Below are 17,201 nucleotides of genomic sequence, written 5' to 3' on the forward strand. Positions count from 1 at the left end.
ATCCCCAAAATTAGAGGCCCCCATACAAAGTGAAATGCAAAAGCTCTATAGCAAGCAATCTGTCACCATGCAACAACTGTCAACTGACTGAAAATTATTTGGAATTCAGAGAAGAGAAAATCACAGGGAAAAGGAATAGTGGGGGAAGAAGTCACAGAAGAGGTAAAATTTGAATAGAACTTTAAAAACAAGTTGTGAAGAGATGAAAAAGAATCTAGGCAGAGAGAAAGGTTCACCCAAAACCCAGGAAGAGAAAAACTATGGCCTATTCCAGGAAGAATAACTACATAATTCTGACTGAAGAAGAAGGTTGAAAGGACCATGTGTCCAAACAAAGCAAAAATCAAAGTTCATGTTTTGTCACATGCAATTGACAAATATACAGTCAAAATCATTCCTATACATTTTAGTTAGTTGCTATAGTTCCCATTGGTAAATGGAATAGCCACAGCCAAGGCGCACAGTCTAATATGAAGCAGACTTTCAACATATAAGTTTCTCTATTTCAATAATAATAATAATAATAATTCATGGTCATGTAAATATTTTCTTCATATTAGATAGTGTGCTGAGCACATTATATTCAGCATTCTATTTAAATTAAATTAAATTAATGTTGTCCTATGGTAAACCACATTTCACAGATGAAATTCTGATAAGAATATAATATATATATATATTCAAGTTGAATAGCTCACCCAATGTCACTGATAAATGTCACAGGGGGGATTTAAGCAGCTATGCTCTCAGTTACTATACTAACTTCTTTCTCTACATTTTTCTTTATAACTTATTCCATGGCTTGTGTCCTCTCAGGTGTTCAAAACTTCTGTTATTCTGAGATTTTTTTACTTTTGCTGTACTCTGGACACAGAGTCTTTTTAAATTGGGCCTCTGGTTGTTCTTTATATAGTTATAGTCTTGATCAACATTACAAAGTTTCCATTAGCTGCAGTAGTTTCCTTAACACCTACAGTCACTATCAGAAATACATTCACATACTTATTTCTAGAATTTTGTACTTAAAACATTTTCATAGGATGTATTAAGATTACATTTACTAAATTTCTCAGTAACATAAGCCAAAAATAAAAAACTGTGTACTATATGCAAAATGAAACGAGCTTCAACAGATTAGAACAATCATTATTACTACATCAATGCACAGTATCTCACATAAGGTGGGAGATCTAATTGGAAAGGTGAATTAAAATGTTAATTTGACTGTTTGGTTACAGAGGGTGAATATTATATTATAGCCTTAAGGATCCTTAAGAAGTTTTTGAGTGGGGCAGTGAAATGCTGAAATCAACATTCTAGGAAGGTAAGTTTGGTGCTGGTATGCAGGAAACTGAAGGAGAAAGAAATTAACAGGTAAATATCCGAAAAACAATAACCCTAGGACTGAGTGTGAAGGACATTTTTTTTAAAAGTTAGAAGCAATATTGCTTATAATATATTGGATATTTGGCTTAGGAGCAAGATGGAACATATGAATCCTACAAAAACATCATTATTAACATGTCATGATCATGCTTATAAACCATAAAAGACACCTCCACACACACCCCATTTCCCTATGATCCCCTAAGAAGCTTAATCCCACAGAATCAACAGAAAGGCCTTCCATCAGGTCCTCTTTTACCCTCCTTGCAGTCATGGCCCTAACTGCCAGTATTCCTCCTCCTATCTCTCTCTCTCTTGTCTCTTATACACACACACACACACACACACACACACACACACACACACACACAGTGTCTCCATGGTCCCATGTTTCACATGGTTGCTCCCACACAAAGGACAATCAACTCATTTACTGAGCAGCCACTGTATGGAAGATGTTGTATTTTCATCATTTCACCAAATCTTCAAAACAAGCCTCTGGCACATGATGGAAGATACTATGAAGAAAAAAAAAGAATGTACATATATGTATGGCTGGGCCACTTTGCTGTACAACAGAAACTGAAGGAATAATGTAAATCAACTATACTCTAATAAAAAAGTAATAAAAAGTAAAATATTATCGTTATATTATAGAGGAAAGAAGTGGAGCTCAGAGGGATCAAGGGGCACGATCAAGCACCAGAACTTGAAGAAAGAAAGAGACAGAGAGAAAAAGAGACCAAAAATAATGCTTTTCACTTCAAAAACATTCGTTATTTACAAAACACTCGCCTTCTTTATTTCTTTGCCTCCTAAAAATAATTCTACTATCAATGGGAAATGGAATTTTTCAGGGACAGTTTCTTAGATAACATTATTTGAAGCCATTAGGATTAACGTAGGATTGAAGAAATCTCTCTCCCAAAATACCAGCTTCCTCTATGTTCCCTGTAATTGTCAAGATCTTTACTTCCCTAAAGAGTGTACTGACTCATCATCCCTTCTTAAAAAACTAATCTTAAATGCTTAGCTCTACCACATCTGAAATCATACCTTTGGAAAGACAAGAAGGAGCAGAAAAATAACAAAAGCAACCCAGCTCAGTCTACACCCAAGATGTTTTATTTGTTCATGGAGAAAACCCCTTTCATGTGGATGTTGGCCTTTAAAGTGACAGAACTATGACTTACTAACCTGTTTGATACTAAATGCCTAAAAATGGTTCTATCTCAAGAGTGAACTGAAAGTAGCAGCCATTGACTTGATTGGTTCATGGAGAATGTTCTGGTTTATATTCCTCTCACTCTGAAAGAACATGCATTAAAGGTTTACCTGAGGTGATTCTTTAGGAGCATCCAAGTGAAATTTACTGCAAAATTTCGTCTATCTCTAGTTCCTAATCTTCAGAAATGAAAATATCTAGGAAATTTGAGAGAAAAATTATAACATACTCATTATCCATATAGTATTTTTTCATCCTCTCTTCCACATCCAGAAAGTGATTTTAGTGTTTCCTTCTGGACTGAGTCTATGTTAGGGGAAGGGAGGAGAATTACTTTTACCACAACAAACATGAAAGTGAAAATCTTGAGAATACTGGCTCTGGGTCACTAGTTTGCCTGAAGATGAAAAAAAAAAAAAAAAAAGGCCTGCATAAAACAGGTAACGGTTTATTTTGCCTATTTCACATATATTTTCCCCAGCTCACTAAAATGACTGTCTTCAGAGTTTATGTTCATTATTCCTTTACTGTCTTCCCTGCAATCGCGTTCTCTGAATAAATACAGGGGTTGAGTTACAATTAAAAGTAATGAGACTCTACTGGGCCAATGTCCTCGCATGAAATAAAAGGGTGTGTGCTAATTGCAGGAGCAGAGTTGTTGCGTTTTTTTTCCTCCATTTAGCTTAACTTTGATTGGTGGATTGGCACTTTAAATAAAGGTTTCAGGTCTTCCTTGAATGAGAGATACAGAGTGAGTCCCAGGCTACAGTCCAGAAAAAAAATTTAATCTTCTTTTCTTAGAGCTATCTTGGTTGGCATCACCAGGCCCTGAGAGCACTGTGCATGCCAGCATTGAAGGTAAAATGTGATTTTATGATTTCCATGTGATTCCTCTAAGTTCTTTCTTCCTATCTCCAGGCAGCTTTATAAGGAGGATTTATCTTCATTTGTCGGAAGCTGAATAATGGCTTATTGTAAAACCATTATTAGCATGTTCCAGAGCAGACATGTCTAATACCCTTCCAGCTAAGGAAAGAAAGACTTATCTATAGACTTTTTTTTTTTTTTTACTATTTGTGGTAATTAGTGACAGTACCTAATTTAGAAAAGTATTAAAAGTTGAGCAAATTTCTTGACTAGTCAGATTTCTGTTCATGTGAGAATAAAGAGCTTTTTGAATTTATAGATCTAAAGAGATAATTCATTTTAGAAAGAGGAAAACTCAATTTTGAGATGTATTTTCCAATAATATCAAAGGAAATTAAAACAGTTCATTTTTATTTCAAAAAGATAATTTTGGCATGGTTTCCTGGATAACCTCAACATAGAACTGCATACCTTTGTATCTGCACAGAAAGGTTTGTTATATAATGATTTTTGCTTGTATTACATTTAAAATGCATTTCAAAATTTACTCTGGAGGGAAACAAAGTATAAAATCCTGTGAATCATCACCTTAGTAGACCAAAATTTCACATAGTGGAAGGGATTTTTAAATTCATAATTTATTTTATGAAATCAAACAGCATTTAAAGAATATTCATGGAGATGTTCCCACATGTTCATTTAAGTGGTAGCTCTGGTTTTTTTTTTAAGTATTTAGAAATGTTTTAATTGCTTACCAATTCATTCCAAAAACTAGTAAATACACATCAGTTGTTTGGCAACATTTAATTGTTTTGTTTTTGTTTCAAATCTATCTGTATTGGAAGAACAGAGACTTGATTCATGGAAATATTGTCTTTTAACCAATCCTAAATAAAAATTCATCTGATTTAATTCTCCAATCCAACTCTGTTTCAGATTCCACTTTTCAAAATGAAGGACATGGTACTGATCCTGTGCCTCCTGAAAATGAGTTCTGCAGTGCCGGTAAGTAAGTCTTGCAGAGGATGCCCTAGTAGGGACATTGCCTGAAGGATGTGGCTGAGTGTCCATAAATGACCTCACTTGAGTCAATCCAGGGGTATCATCCCACTGAGTCAAAAGTCATAGTTGCCCAGATGTCATCCCTTACTACCCCCAAAAAATAGCAAATATATAATTTTCCTATTCAAGCAGAACTTTTAAATATTCCAAAGACAACTTCTAAGTCTTACTTCATCCATTCAGAGTTAAAAGATGCATGTGGTCTCCAACAATACCAAAACACAAATTTATAATCAACTACCTACTACCACTATCACACTGAAGTGGAAGAAGGAAATTTCTCCAAAAAGTAAAGTATTTCTTCCTCAATTTTAAAAGAACAATATTAGCCATGAGCTAAGTAACTCCATTTTGAAGCTAATAATTAACCAACAAATTTGTCTTATGGGGAGATATTGTGTGACTGAGAGCTAAAGTTTCTTAAATCAAAACATGCCATGGCAATGGGGCTAACTCTATGTTACAGTACCACGACTGGTCCCCTCTGTCACATATTGAGATGATTTCATACAAATACAATCCTTTGAGCACTGAACCAGTCCAGCCAATAGCGTGTGATTCTGTTGACACAAAGACTTCATTCAGCTGCAATAGGCATTTGGCAAATATTGACTGAGTACCTACCACATACCCAGCAACATGCTGGCACTGGAGACACCAAGATGAATGGGGCATGGACTTGTCTTAAGGAGTTCATAGGTGGCCTAAAAAGAAATTCAAAATATTTAAGCTCTTGATACAGAGGATTAGCTGTTTGGGTCTCTTAAAATTAAAATGTTTTGGGAAAGAGTGATGAAAACTGACTACGAGGATGAAAAACCTCCATTCTGCAGAAAAGTTTCTATTCCATTATTCAACATGAATATTAAATGAGAGAAAAACTGAAGCTGCCATCTTAGCTTACTTCTATATGATACTGACATTGGTGCCACCTCAGCCATCACCATCCGTCTAACAGCTTGACATTCTGGGAACCTATAAAGGTCCATACTTGTGTAGGTCAGGTCCAGTCTGAGGAAGAGGACAACTGCCAACTGACCACCTACCAAATCAGATGTTCTTCTCCTTTACTTCCTCATGGGAAAGGTATCCTCTGTCCACCTACATTCATGTCAATATTGTTCATTAATTCATGACTTGAACCAAACAGAAAGCAAAGTATACTTTGTCCTGTAGTTGAATCTGTCCCAATTACTTTATTTATGTACTGGCCAATAAGAGGAAAAAAGGCTCTACTAGAGACTGCTAGAGACTCCAAAAATATCTGTGGTTTAAATGAAGGAAGGAAGGCATTAAAACTCCTTGACCTTAGATGGTAAGAATATCCAAAGAACCAAAAACCCTTGAAATCTAATTTACTCTAATTGTTACTCTTCTCTTGCATTTTCTGGGTTTTTTCCCCCACTTATATTCATGCATATTAATAAGGATTGGCTTAGAAATGAAAATATCTTACACTTTAAAAACCTAGCTGTATATGCCACAGGTGCAGCCCTAAAAAGCAAAAAGAAAGGGGGAGTGGAGGGAAGGATTTCCCGTTGCGGTGCAGTGGAAAGGAATCCAACGAGTATCCATGAGGATGTGGGTTCAATCCCTGGCTTCACTCAGTGGGTTAAGGATCCGGCATTCCCGCGAGCTGTGGTGTAGGTCGCAGATGCAGCTTAGATCCCACGTTGCTGTGTCTGTGGTGTAGGCCAGCAGCTGTGGCTGTGGTGTAGGCCGGCAGCTGTAGCTCCAATTCAACCCCTCGCCTTGGAACTTCCATATGCAGCTGGTGTGATCCAAAAAAGAAAAAAAAAATCTACTTTTTAACAACTTTTAAATGAACACATTAAGTATAATAGTATTTGATGCTAGAATGTCTTTTACTTAAGAAAAAAATGCCTTTGATATGATCCCAAAAATATAAACACAGGTGAACAGATTTACAGATAAAATAATCTTTCACAATAAAAATTAAAACAAAAAGAAGAAAAAATAAAAATTAAAAAAGTAAACTTTCACTAAAATTTGTTGAAGCCCTTTGAATGGGAGACAAGTTAGGTTTTGCACATGGATTTACCCAATGCCATGATCCCATGCCACATTCCACAAAGCAAAGCATGTACATTTGTCAAACTCACAAGAAAATTGAGTTTGATTTTGTTCCCTTTGCTTTTCTATGTGATAATATTTAAGTTTAGTTGTTAGTTTTCTATTTTGTTGCTTTATTTCATTCCTCTTCTGTTTTCAATGTAACTTTCAAACTAAATCAAATTTTGCTTCTAAAGCAACATAGCCCTAAGAGGCAGGCAAAGGGTAGATGATTTCTGTGAGCAAAATCATTAAATATCATGGTAATACCCCAAACAATCTAAATTCCTTTATTCTACCCAGAAGCTCAAGTCATTAGGGTGATAAACCAATATCAGTAGGCCCTCATGTACAGGTATGGCTTTGTATTTTCAGTGGGTAAGGAAGTTTTTCATCAGAGAGAAAAAAAAAAGAGAGAGAGAGAGAGAAAAACAAAATTATTCCTATTTCCTTTCAGGCATTTCCTCGGCAACCTGGAACCCCAGGTGTGGCTAGTTTGAGCCTTGAGGTATGTATTGTCAGAGTATTTACATATGATCTTTACATTGGTATGTTCCTTATAACAGAGAAATACACACGCTGTTTCTGTTTTCCTAGCCAGAAGTCAGTGGCTGTCTTCTTGTGCAGTTTCAGGGAAGTTTATGACATTTATTAGAGCCTCATCTTTTAATTTTACTGCAATTTTAAACTTTCAGGTGTTTTTGGTCTTTAAAATATATCTGTATATGAATCAAAGCAATACTAATATTTAATACCTAATAGATATTGTTTATACATTAATTAAAACACATTGTTCTGAAGTCAGAAATGGTTTATTTATATTTAGTTCCTTCTCCTTATAGTATATGATAAAGTTCCCATGAAGAAAATTTACCTTATAAAATGTAACTGTTGATGAGGACTGTAAATAGCATTAACTCTGTGCTATGTACTATGGACCCTGTACTATGGTACCTCCTACATGGCCTGTGTTTGTCTTACTGCAGTTCATAACTAATATATACTCTGTTTATAAACTCCCAGCAAAATAGGTATGTTTGACAATATCAGTAGAAGATATAAAGTTATTAAAAGAAAAATATTTATGAAATTACATATTTTTCACAAGGCCTTGCAAAATGTATTTGTATCATAACAATCTGAAGGCAATCGATACTTGTAATGTGCTAGATGCTTATTTCACATGGAAGCTAATTCATTAAGGGTGGTTTTTTTCTTACTTTTTAGTTTAAACTCAACTCAAAGCACTCTAAACCTCTTCCCAGGAAAAAATGAAATTGACTTTCTGTTAAATTGGCAGCATTTTGTTTTGTTTTGTTTTGTTTTTGGACATGCCTGTGACATGCAGAAGTTCCTGGGCCACAGATCAAACTCACACCACAGCAGTGACCTGAGCAACAGTAGAAACAATGCCAGATCTTTTAATCACTAGGCCACCAGGGACTCCCAAAATTGGCAGCATTCTTGACCATCTATCCAGATATTTGTCATTTTCCCCAGATTTTATATTTATTATTTTGAGGGCTTCTTTATTTGGGAAGGAGGCAGGGTTATTTTGTTTTGATTTGGTTTGGTTTGTTTGCCTGTTTTTTTCAAATTTCTCTTTGGGCTAAATTTGTAAAAGGCAAAGTAAGTTAAATGGGACAAAAAGAGTCAGTGAAACAACGTCTTCATGATTACATTGAGATTTTAGTTGAATGAGCTATTTTCCCGTGTTTCAACATGACCTCCATGTTAAGCGATATTTTCTCTCTTTAATTAAAGACAAAAAGCAAGCTCACTATTTTATAGCAAATATTTCCCCTTTTTAGTGATGGTTTGTATCTTATTATTTTTTCAAATTGACTCACCCACAAAAAAGAATGGATATATTTATATATATGACTGATTCACTTTACTATACACCTGAAACTAATATAACATTGTAAGTCAACTATACTCCAATGATTCAATTTAAAAAAAAAAAAAAAAACTGACCCACCTCAAACTTTGTGCTAACACTACCATATGCTGAGAAATAAATTGTGTTATACAAATAAAAGAAAATATATGGCAAACACTAACCCACCTTTTTTTCTTTATAGACAATGAGACAGTTGGGAAGTTTGCAGGGACTAAACATGCTTTCTCAGGTAACCTTGTCTTCAAATATTTCTTTTTGCGTATGTGTGGTCATGGTGGTAGTGATACCAGCAGCAGCACTATAATTCATAAAATCTGTTTGCAAATAAGCAACATCCTAAATATTGAAAGACCAAATGAGTAATTAAGATAACCTAAAAGGAAATAAGGTCCTGGGATAGGATGACAGGAGAAAATAAAAACAATGTTGAATTTTCTTTAGTAAGAAAAAGATTATCTTTTGCAATATCAATTTTATTATACAACCCAAAATATGAATACCTAAAAAGTTAAATAGCAAATAAGTTCATGGGAATACTGTGGGCTGTTTCAGAATAGAAAGCAAGTCTGTTGGAAGATGTACCTATTCATATTAAATTCATATTAAAATCTCTACACTCTGGATTTTCTAGAAAATAGAAACCAAGTTTAAGACAACACCGAAATTCAAGCATACTTTTTTCTCCATGTCTTTAGTATTCAAGATTTGGCTTTGGGAAATCATTTAATTCTCTGTGGATGCATGGTCTCCTTCCACCACACTCCTCCTTCCAATGGATGAGACCAAGGGAACATGAAACTCAACAGGTAAGTTAATTTCATCAATCTGTCTGAAACTTCAAGCTCTAAAATACTCCCTACTTTCCTTCTCTAAGTTGTCCTATACTAACCACAAGTAGGTAATAATAATGAGCAAAAAAATTACCCAAATAACAGTAAATCAAAAGCTATAACTGTTTTAGGGTTTAGGAAAATTTAAAATAAAATGCTCCCAAGTTTCCACTCATTTGTACATTTATTTATATGTACTTCAAATAGGAAGACATGGCCTTCGAAATATAAGAGACCTGTATGGTCAATAAAAATATGGAAAATAACAATAGACAAAGTATCCTCAAAATAAAAGCAGGCTACATCCTGGAAAATACTTGATTTTAGTCAAGATTCCTTAAATAATTACTCAAAGACATATTTAAAATATTGCCAAAGTCCTAGTTAGGACATTATGAGCCCTACAACAATGAATAAATATATCAATCAGTTAACCTAATAAATACATAAACCAAACAGTAGATTGGGAGTGAAAGTGAAGGCATTCAAGAATGGCTCCAAGGCTTAGGAAATTCCACATCTGATTAGGGAATAAGACAAGACCACATATTACAAAGTGCTAAATTGTGAAATATAAGTAATGAATGAGAGGTAAGGAGTTTGGAGATGGGCAGTAGTTGAAGAGATAAAGTACAGCCAGATTGTTGTGAGACCCCTAAGCCACTTTCAGTAGCTTGAAACCTATTTGGGAGGGAGGCATACACAACAGGTGATTTCAAAGAGGAGCAACAAAACACGATTGTTTTAATCAGAATGCCTGATAACAGATGGTTTTCTACAATAAGCAGCATTACTCACCATGCCACATTTAGTGGGCCAGTAAATTATGCTAATGGTGACTGTTTCTCTACTTGATTGTTTCTAAAATGAACTCGTGATTCAGGAATTTGATTGGTACTTTATTTACTTACCCTTTTTCCTTTCATTAACTCAAAAAATATACTATCTATCATGGGCTAGGCACTTCTTAGGAACTGTGTTAAGTTCTAGGGCTAGAAAAATAAATAAGATATATTATTTTCTCTCTGTTGACAAAGAGACAAAGATTTATAACAAATAATTGCAATCTAGTGAGAAAGTGGTAAAACAGAGATAAGCAGAGGCAGCTCAGGGGACAGAGAGGAGGAAATGATTCATTCTACCCAGATCATTTAGCTTCACATCTCTGTGAGCAGTGGCAGTCAGTCCAAAAGGAAGTAGGGGAGGCAGACCCCTATCGGACTGCCCAGATAACACTGACTTAAAGTGAGATACTTCCCATGTCACACAGCTCCAAAACAATTCCCCTAGACTCTCTTCTACTTAGAAACTTTCCCAAGCCCTTTTGCTGTAGAAATTCTAGACACCACAGTTCAGTGAGCCATCGCTTCCTGACGCTCCTTTCAAATTTCTCTGCAGTATGAATATTCTTTGCCTGTGCACCCCCCACCTCTCCCATCGCAGCCATCCTTGCAGCCTCAACAGCCGGGACAGAAGCCTTTCCTCCAGCCCACTGTCGTAACCTCCATCCAGAACCCAGTCCAGAAGGGAGTACCTCAGCCTCCAATTTACCAGGGACATCCGCCCTTGCAGCAAGTAGAGGGGCCAATGGTTCAGCAGCAGGTGGCACCATCAGAAAAGCCACCAGAGGCCGAGGTAATTCTTCTCAGAAGTCAGATGGGGGTCATCCACTAACTTAATAAAAGAGAACCAATTTTCAGAGCACATTTAAATAATCAGAGCTTTAAGCATAATGCATGAAAGTATAAATACATTTTCATACTATTGACATATCTGGGAGAAGAACATGAATATCCATTCCTGCCCTTTGCCTTCTAAGATGGGGCATGGATTCTAAAAGATCCTGCCCCTATAAAAATTGGTTTCTTAGTTGTAAAAGATGAAAGTTTTCAGAGGAAATAGGACAGCCCAGAGAAGTCCAGGCTTCCTATCATCAGGCTCTTTTTCAGTGTTAGAAAGACTGAGAAGAGTAACTGATCCATCAGCATTGTGAGAAGTATTTTTGCATTCTTCTTTCTCTATTGGGTAGTAGAGAAGAGAATCAAGCAAAAATATCTTATAATAACAGAAAGAAAAGAGCAGTGGACAGGAAAGAAGGTACCATGTAACCAGTATGTCGCAAGCATTTAACATTCCCCCATATTGTCCTGATTCCAATCCTATAGATAATAGCATCCCTTAAAAAAAAAAAAGACAAGACATGGGGGTTCCTGTCATGGCTCAGTGGTTAATGAATCCGACTGGGAATCATGAGGTTGCGGGTTCAATCCCTGGCCTCACTCAGTGGGTTAAGGATCCGGCATTGCCTTGAGCTGTGGTGTAGGTTGCAGACATGGCTTGGATCCCAAGTTGCTGTGGCCCTGGTGTAGGCTGGCGGCTACAGCTCCAATTAAACCCCTAGCCTGGGGACCTCCATATGCCACGGGAGCAGCCCTAGAAAAGGCAAAAAGACCAAAAAAAAAGAAGAAGAAGAAAAGACAGACTTTGAGAGATTATACAATTTTCCCACAATTACATAAAAATTAAGTGGCAGATCTAGCCTCCTAACCAAGCAGGCATGCTCTGATTCCAAAATCCACTACTTTCTATTCTACAAGACAAAGTAAATTCATGACAGACATGCCCCATCTCCCAGCCACGCATTTGAGTCATGTCAGTAAAGGGCAACTGTAATCTCTTAGGTTGTACCCTCTAAGACGAAATGAAAGTAAAAATAGGGAAATTCGTTTTAGACTTCTTTGTCATAATCATAAGACCTTTGACAGTTCACTTTGCCTATTTTTTCTTTTTTTCACATTTTTTTAAATTAAAGTAGAGCTGATTTACAATGTTACACTTTGTCCGTTTTGATTGTTCAGTAATTCTGATATTTCTGATGCAGCTACCAGGACTGGATTTTGCTGATCCACAAGATCCATCGGTAAGTACAAAGACACTTTTTTGGGAAATACATTTCTATACCTTCAGAAAGAAGAATAAAAATTTTTAATTGCCCCATTTATCTATGACTATGAAGTGTAATGGGTTCCTTTGTTTTCTTAACTATTAAATAGTTGTTTATCATAGTAATCCATCTGAAAATGTGTTTCACATAACTCTCAGAAATGGCTGTAATGGGAAGTTTGCCTGTGTTATAGCAAATATCAATTGCTTATCTCTTTTCTACCACTTAAAGATGTTTCCAATAGCCCGTTTGATATCTCAGGGACCAGTGCCACAAGATAAGCCATCTCCAGTAAGTTTTTTTTCTAATACCACTTCATAATTTACTTAAAATTTTTTCTCTTGGGAAATGCATTTTTTGATGATTATTGTATTTATATTTAGCTTTATCCAGGAATGTTTTACATGTCCTACGGAGCAAATCAATTGGTAAGTGTTTATCCTATAAAAATTACCATTTTAAGGGAGCTTCCATTGTGGCTCAACAGGTTATGAACCCAACTAATAGCCATGAGGATATGGGTTTGATCCCTGGCTTTGCTCAGTGAGTTAAGGATACGGTGTTGCCATTAGCTGTGCCGTAGGTCACAGACACAACTTGGATCCTGCATGGCTGTGGCTGTGGTGTAGGCCAGCAGCTGCAGTTCCAATTCGAGCCCTAGCCTGGAAATTTCTATGTGCCTCAGGTGCGGCCCTAAAAATCAAAAAAAAAAAAAAAGCACCATTTTAATTAAGCTATCTTAAGCTATACTATTATAAAACACAGGTCTTACACAATAGATTCCATATTCTCTGAATGTCTAAGTTAGTAACTGAAATGGCAAGGAGGCACACTTCCTATTCAGGTAATTCTGGCCAGGCAGTCTCTCTCTCTCTATCTCTCTCTCTCTCTCTCTCTCTCTCTCTCTCTCTCTCTCTCTCTCACACACACACACACACACACACACACACACCAGCATTAAAGAAAAGGTAAATTTTCTATCTGAATTATCCAAATTGGCTACATTTCTTCAATAAGAACTCATCTCTCCAATTTACTCTGCTTCTGGACACAGCATTAATATTAAGCTTAAGATAAGACCAAATGACTTTTAACTTTGTCTTGAGTAGCTTCAAAGATAACAGGAATCAGATGCTGGTTCCTAATATGATGCAGTGTTTCTTCTTGAGCAGAACTCTCCTGCCAGACTTGGCATCCTGAGCTCAGAAGAAATGGCGGTGAGTAATGTTTTCAAAATCTTCTTAAACAGTAGCCAAGGGAGGACAATCACTGGCTACAAGAGGCATCGGCCATGAATGTAGCTAAATATACAGCACAGGACTTGGGCTGTTCCACTCCAAAATCAAAAGTTGATTCTGAAGCAGCCTGCAAAGATTTAATCACATTTCCTGTACAGTCATTTCAGAGTGATGACTATTCTTGCACATAGGATTTTGCCCCATTTCTTGAATATGAGCACAGGAGAAAATTCTTGAAAATCGACCATTAATGAACAGCAAACATTTCAAACCAAAAAACATACACATAGTTCATAGAGTTCCCATTCCTTCTCAAACTACTTAAGCCCTCAAAACAGGTTCAAGAAAATGCAAATCATTTAGACCTCAAAATTGAAAGATCAAAAAGAAAAAAGTTAACTAAGTTTAAAATTATATTAGTGTAAAACTCAAGATATATTAACAAGTTAAGCATATTCTTATTCTGTTGTCATTATCTACACATATCACTTTACTTTAAAATCTGAGGGAGTTCCTGTCGTGGCACGGTGGTTAAGGAATCCGACTAGGAACCATGAGGTGGAGGGTTCGATCCCTGCCCTTGCTCAGTGGGTCAAGGTTCTGGCGTTGCCGTGAGCTGTGGTGTAGGTCGCAGACATGGCTCGGATCCTGTGTTGCTGTGGCTCTGGCGTAGGTTGGCAGCTACAGCTCCGATTCGACCCCTAGCCCGGGAACCTCCATATGCCGCGGGAGCGGCCCAAGAAATGGCAAAAAGACAAAAATAAATAAAATAAAATAAAATAAAATCTGAGATCAGGAGTTCCCATCATGGCTCAGGGGTTAATGAATCCGACTAGGAACCACGAGGTTGTGGGTTCAATCCCTGGCCTCGTTCAGTGGGTTAACGATCCAGCGTTGCCGTGAGCTGTGGTGTAGGTCACAGACACGGCTCGGATCCGCATTGCTGTGGCTCTGGTGTAGGCCGGCCTCTGTAGCTCTGATTGGACCCCTGTCCTGGGAACCTCAGTGTGGCCTGGAAAAGACAAAAAAAAAAAAAAAAAAAAAAAAAAGTGTTAATCATCATTTTATAATTTCTATTAACTGTTTTATATTCTGCCTCATTCTTAAAAGATTTTCCTGTAGCTTACAAAAAACACAATAAACCATAACCCCAAAAAATTGAAGACAGAATTTAAAATGAGTCAAAATTATGAGGAAATGAGAATACAGATATGCAAGTTACAAGGCCATGAACAATTGCTGTTAAGTAGCCCGAGATTTTGGCCCTGATATTTTTGGCGACAAAGGGAAAAAAAAAGAAACAAGGTCAGTTCTAGAATTTCAACTGTCCACAGAAAGAAAATATTTCAGTTCCTCCAGCAATACCAAGCTTCTTGTTCTTTTAAAAGAAAGAAGAAAATTAGAAAGCGAAAAACACTGTATGGGGCTTCACTCATTTGGAGGATAGTGAGAAATGATATTGACAAGATCCTTCAAAACTTTGCTTAACATTACGATGGAGCATGATAATGTAAGAAAAAGAATGTACATGTGACTGGGTCACCTTTCTGTACAGTAGAAAACTGACAGAACACTGTAAACCACTATGATGGAAAAAATAAAAATCATTAAAATAAAATTAAATAGAGAAAAAAAAACTTTGCTCAACAAACTCAGGAATGGATCTGTTTTTGTTTATTTTTTAATGGTATTGCCCATTTCAGCTGCTTATTGTTTTCTTAAAATTAAATTCAAACTAACATTTGCCTGTAGACTTCGTTCTGCCCTGCTTACTCGAAATTCAGAGGGTCTTCATATCCCTTTGAAGAAGTGAGCACCACCATCCAGAAAAGTGCAGAAGCTAGTACAGTGAGAAATGTGCTTACACAAAGCTGTCAGTCAAGTCCCTGTTCCGTATTGGTTTTTTATGGTTTCTCAGTGATTTTGACCTGATATAACTGCATGGTACAGTTAACAGCACTTGATAATAGTGTCTTTGGTAAATGTTTTTTTCCAGGGAGGAAGAGGAGGCCCCTTGGCCTATGGAGCCATGTTCCCAGGATTTGGAGGCATGAGGCCCAACCTTGGAGGGATGCCCCCCAACTCAGCCAAGGGTGGGGACTTTACTCTGGAGTTTGACTCCCCAGCTGCTGGAACCAAAGGCCCCGAGAAGGGAGAAGGAGGTGCAGAAGGCTCTCCAGTGGCGGAGGCCAACACAGCTGATCCTGAAAGCCCAGCTCTCTTTTCAGAGGTAGCATCTGGTGTCCTCGGAGGGCTTCTTGCTAATCCAAAGGGCAAAATTCCCAACCTAGCAAGAGGCCCTGCAGGGCGGAGCAGGGGACCCCCCGGGGTGACCCCAGCAGATGCTGACCCACTGATGACCCCCGGATTAGCTGATGCTTATGAGACCTACGGTGCTGATGAGACCACAACTCTGGGTCTCCAGGAAGAAATGACCATGGATTCCACAGCGACCCCATACAGTGAGCATACATCAATGCCAGGCAACAAAGCCCAGCAGCCCCAGATTAAGCGTGATGCGTGGCGTTTCCAAGAGCCCTGAGAGCCTTGAAATATCGGCTACTTTCTGTATGCACAAGCTCCCCAGCTTTGTCCCCATAGTATATCTTTTTGCAAAAACACTTATTACCCTTCTGCAGCAAAGGCATTAAAAGCGCTAAGCACATATTAATAAATACAAGTGGCTAGAAATAGTATAGGTCCTCTTCTTGCTTTCATTCTCTTATTGAAATAAAATGTGTCACCTGTCACTGTGATTTAGAAACACTTTTAATGACATGAGAGCAAGTCTAAAGGTCTCTGCATTCAAAAATCAGTTTCTTAGCTGTCTTGGCATTATGAATTTCTCTTACTAGCATGACACTGTTATATCCAGGAAATGTGACACTGCTTTGGAAATTTTACTCTAAGCAAAGGCACATATTCTTAGAATTATAAATTATTTCACTCAAACGTTATTAAACAGGGTTTGGTGGACAATCCCTGACTGGTATTACTGGGTTTGGTATATTGGATTTTAAATTCTCATTTGTAGAGTATTTTATTTAATCTACTAAAAACATTTAGCCTATTTTAAATAAAGAATTTTTCTCACTGAAAATATCAGGAAGTATACGCTTATTATTTACATATATTTAAGTCATTAAGAAAAGCATACTCATCCCCTGCCTTTGCTACTCTTTAATCCATTTTATTCAACTCATTTTTCTTTCTTGAAAAGTTTATTGAGTATCTACCGATGTCCTAGACACTGTGCTAGGGAGCAGGAACACAGCCTCTTCCCTTAGAGCTTTCAGTGGGAATGACTGACAAATAGACAAAAAACCACAATAATAAGAAAAACAGCCACTCTAGGCCAAGCTCAAGTACTCTGCATGTACAATCTTACAACAACACTGCAGAACAGATACTCCCAAACTTACAGCATGTGTGAAAGGTTCTATGATAAGGCCAAGAACAGGGTACTCCAGAGCCACAGAGAAGGCCCCTAATCCAGTCTAAGATCAGGGCATTGAAGGGGCTGGGAGGGATCACACAAGTCTCCTCAAAACAGTATTGAAAGCATCTGCAGAATGAGGCCTCCGAAAGGAAGAAACGCAAGAGAGAAGTCATGTGGGCAACTTGTGAAAATTAGCTCATTTCTGTGAAATATAATGTAGGAAAAGAGAACCCA

The 17,201-nt window shown here is 37.2% G+C and overlaps 1 protein-coding gene across 1 annotated transcript; it reads left to right on the top strand.

Moving 5' to 3' along the window:
- Positions 3,367 to 16,624, top strand: AMBN (ameloblastin). The gene is given in 11 exon segments (NM_214037.1): positions 3,367 to 3,469; positions 4,415 to 4,483; positions 7,071 to 7,121; positions 8,698 to 8,745; positions 9,212 to 9,322; positions 10,745 to 10,981; positions 12,228 to 12,266; positions 12,522 to 12,581; positions 12,674 to 12,718; positions 13,463 to 13,507; positions 15,525 to 16,624. Coding segments are annotated over 11 exon segments (1,266 nt in total). The 5' UTR covers positions 3,367 to 3,454; the 3' UTR covers positions 16,071 to 16,624.

This window comes from Sus scrofa, chromosome 8 (assembly GCF_000003025.6).
Source record: "Sus scrofa isolate TJ Tabasco breed Duroc chromosome 8, Sscrofa11.1, whole genome shotgun sequence".
NCBI classification, from domain to species: Eukaryota; Metazoa; Chordata; class Mammalia; order Artiodactyla; family Suidae; genus Sus; species Sus scrofa.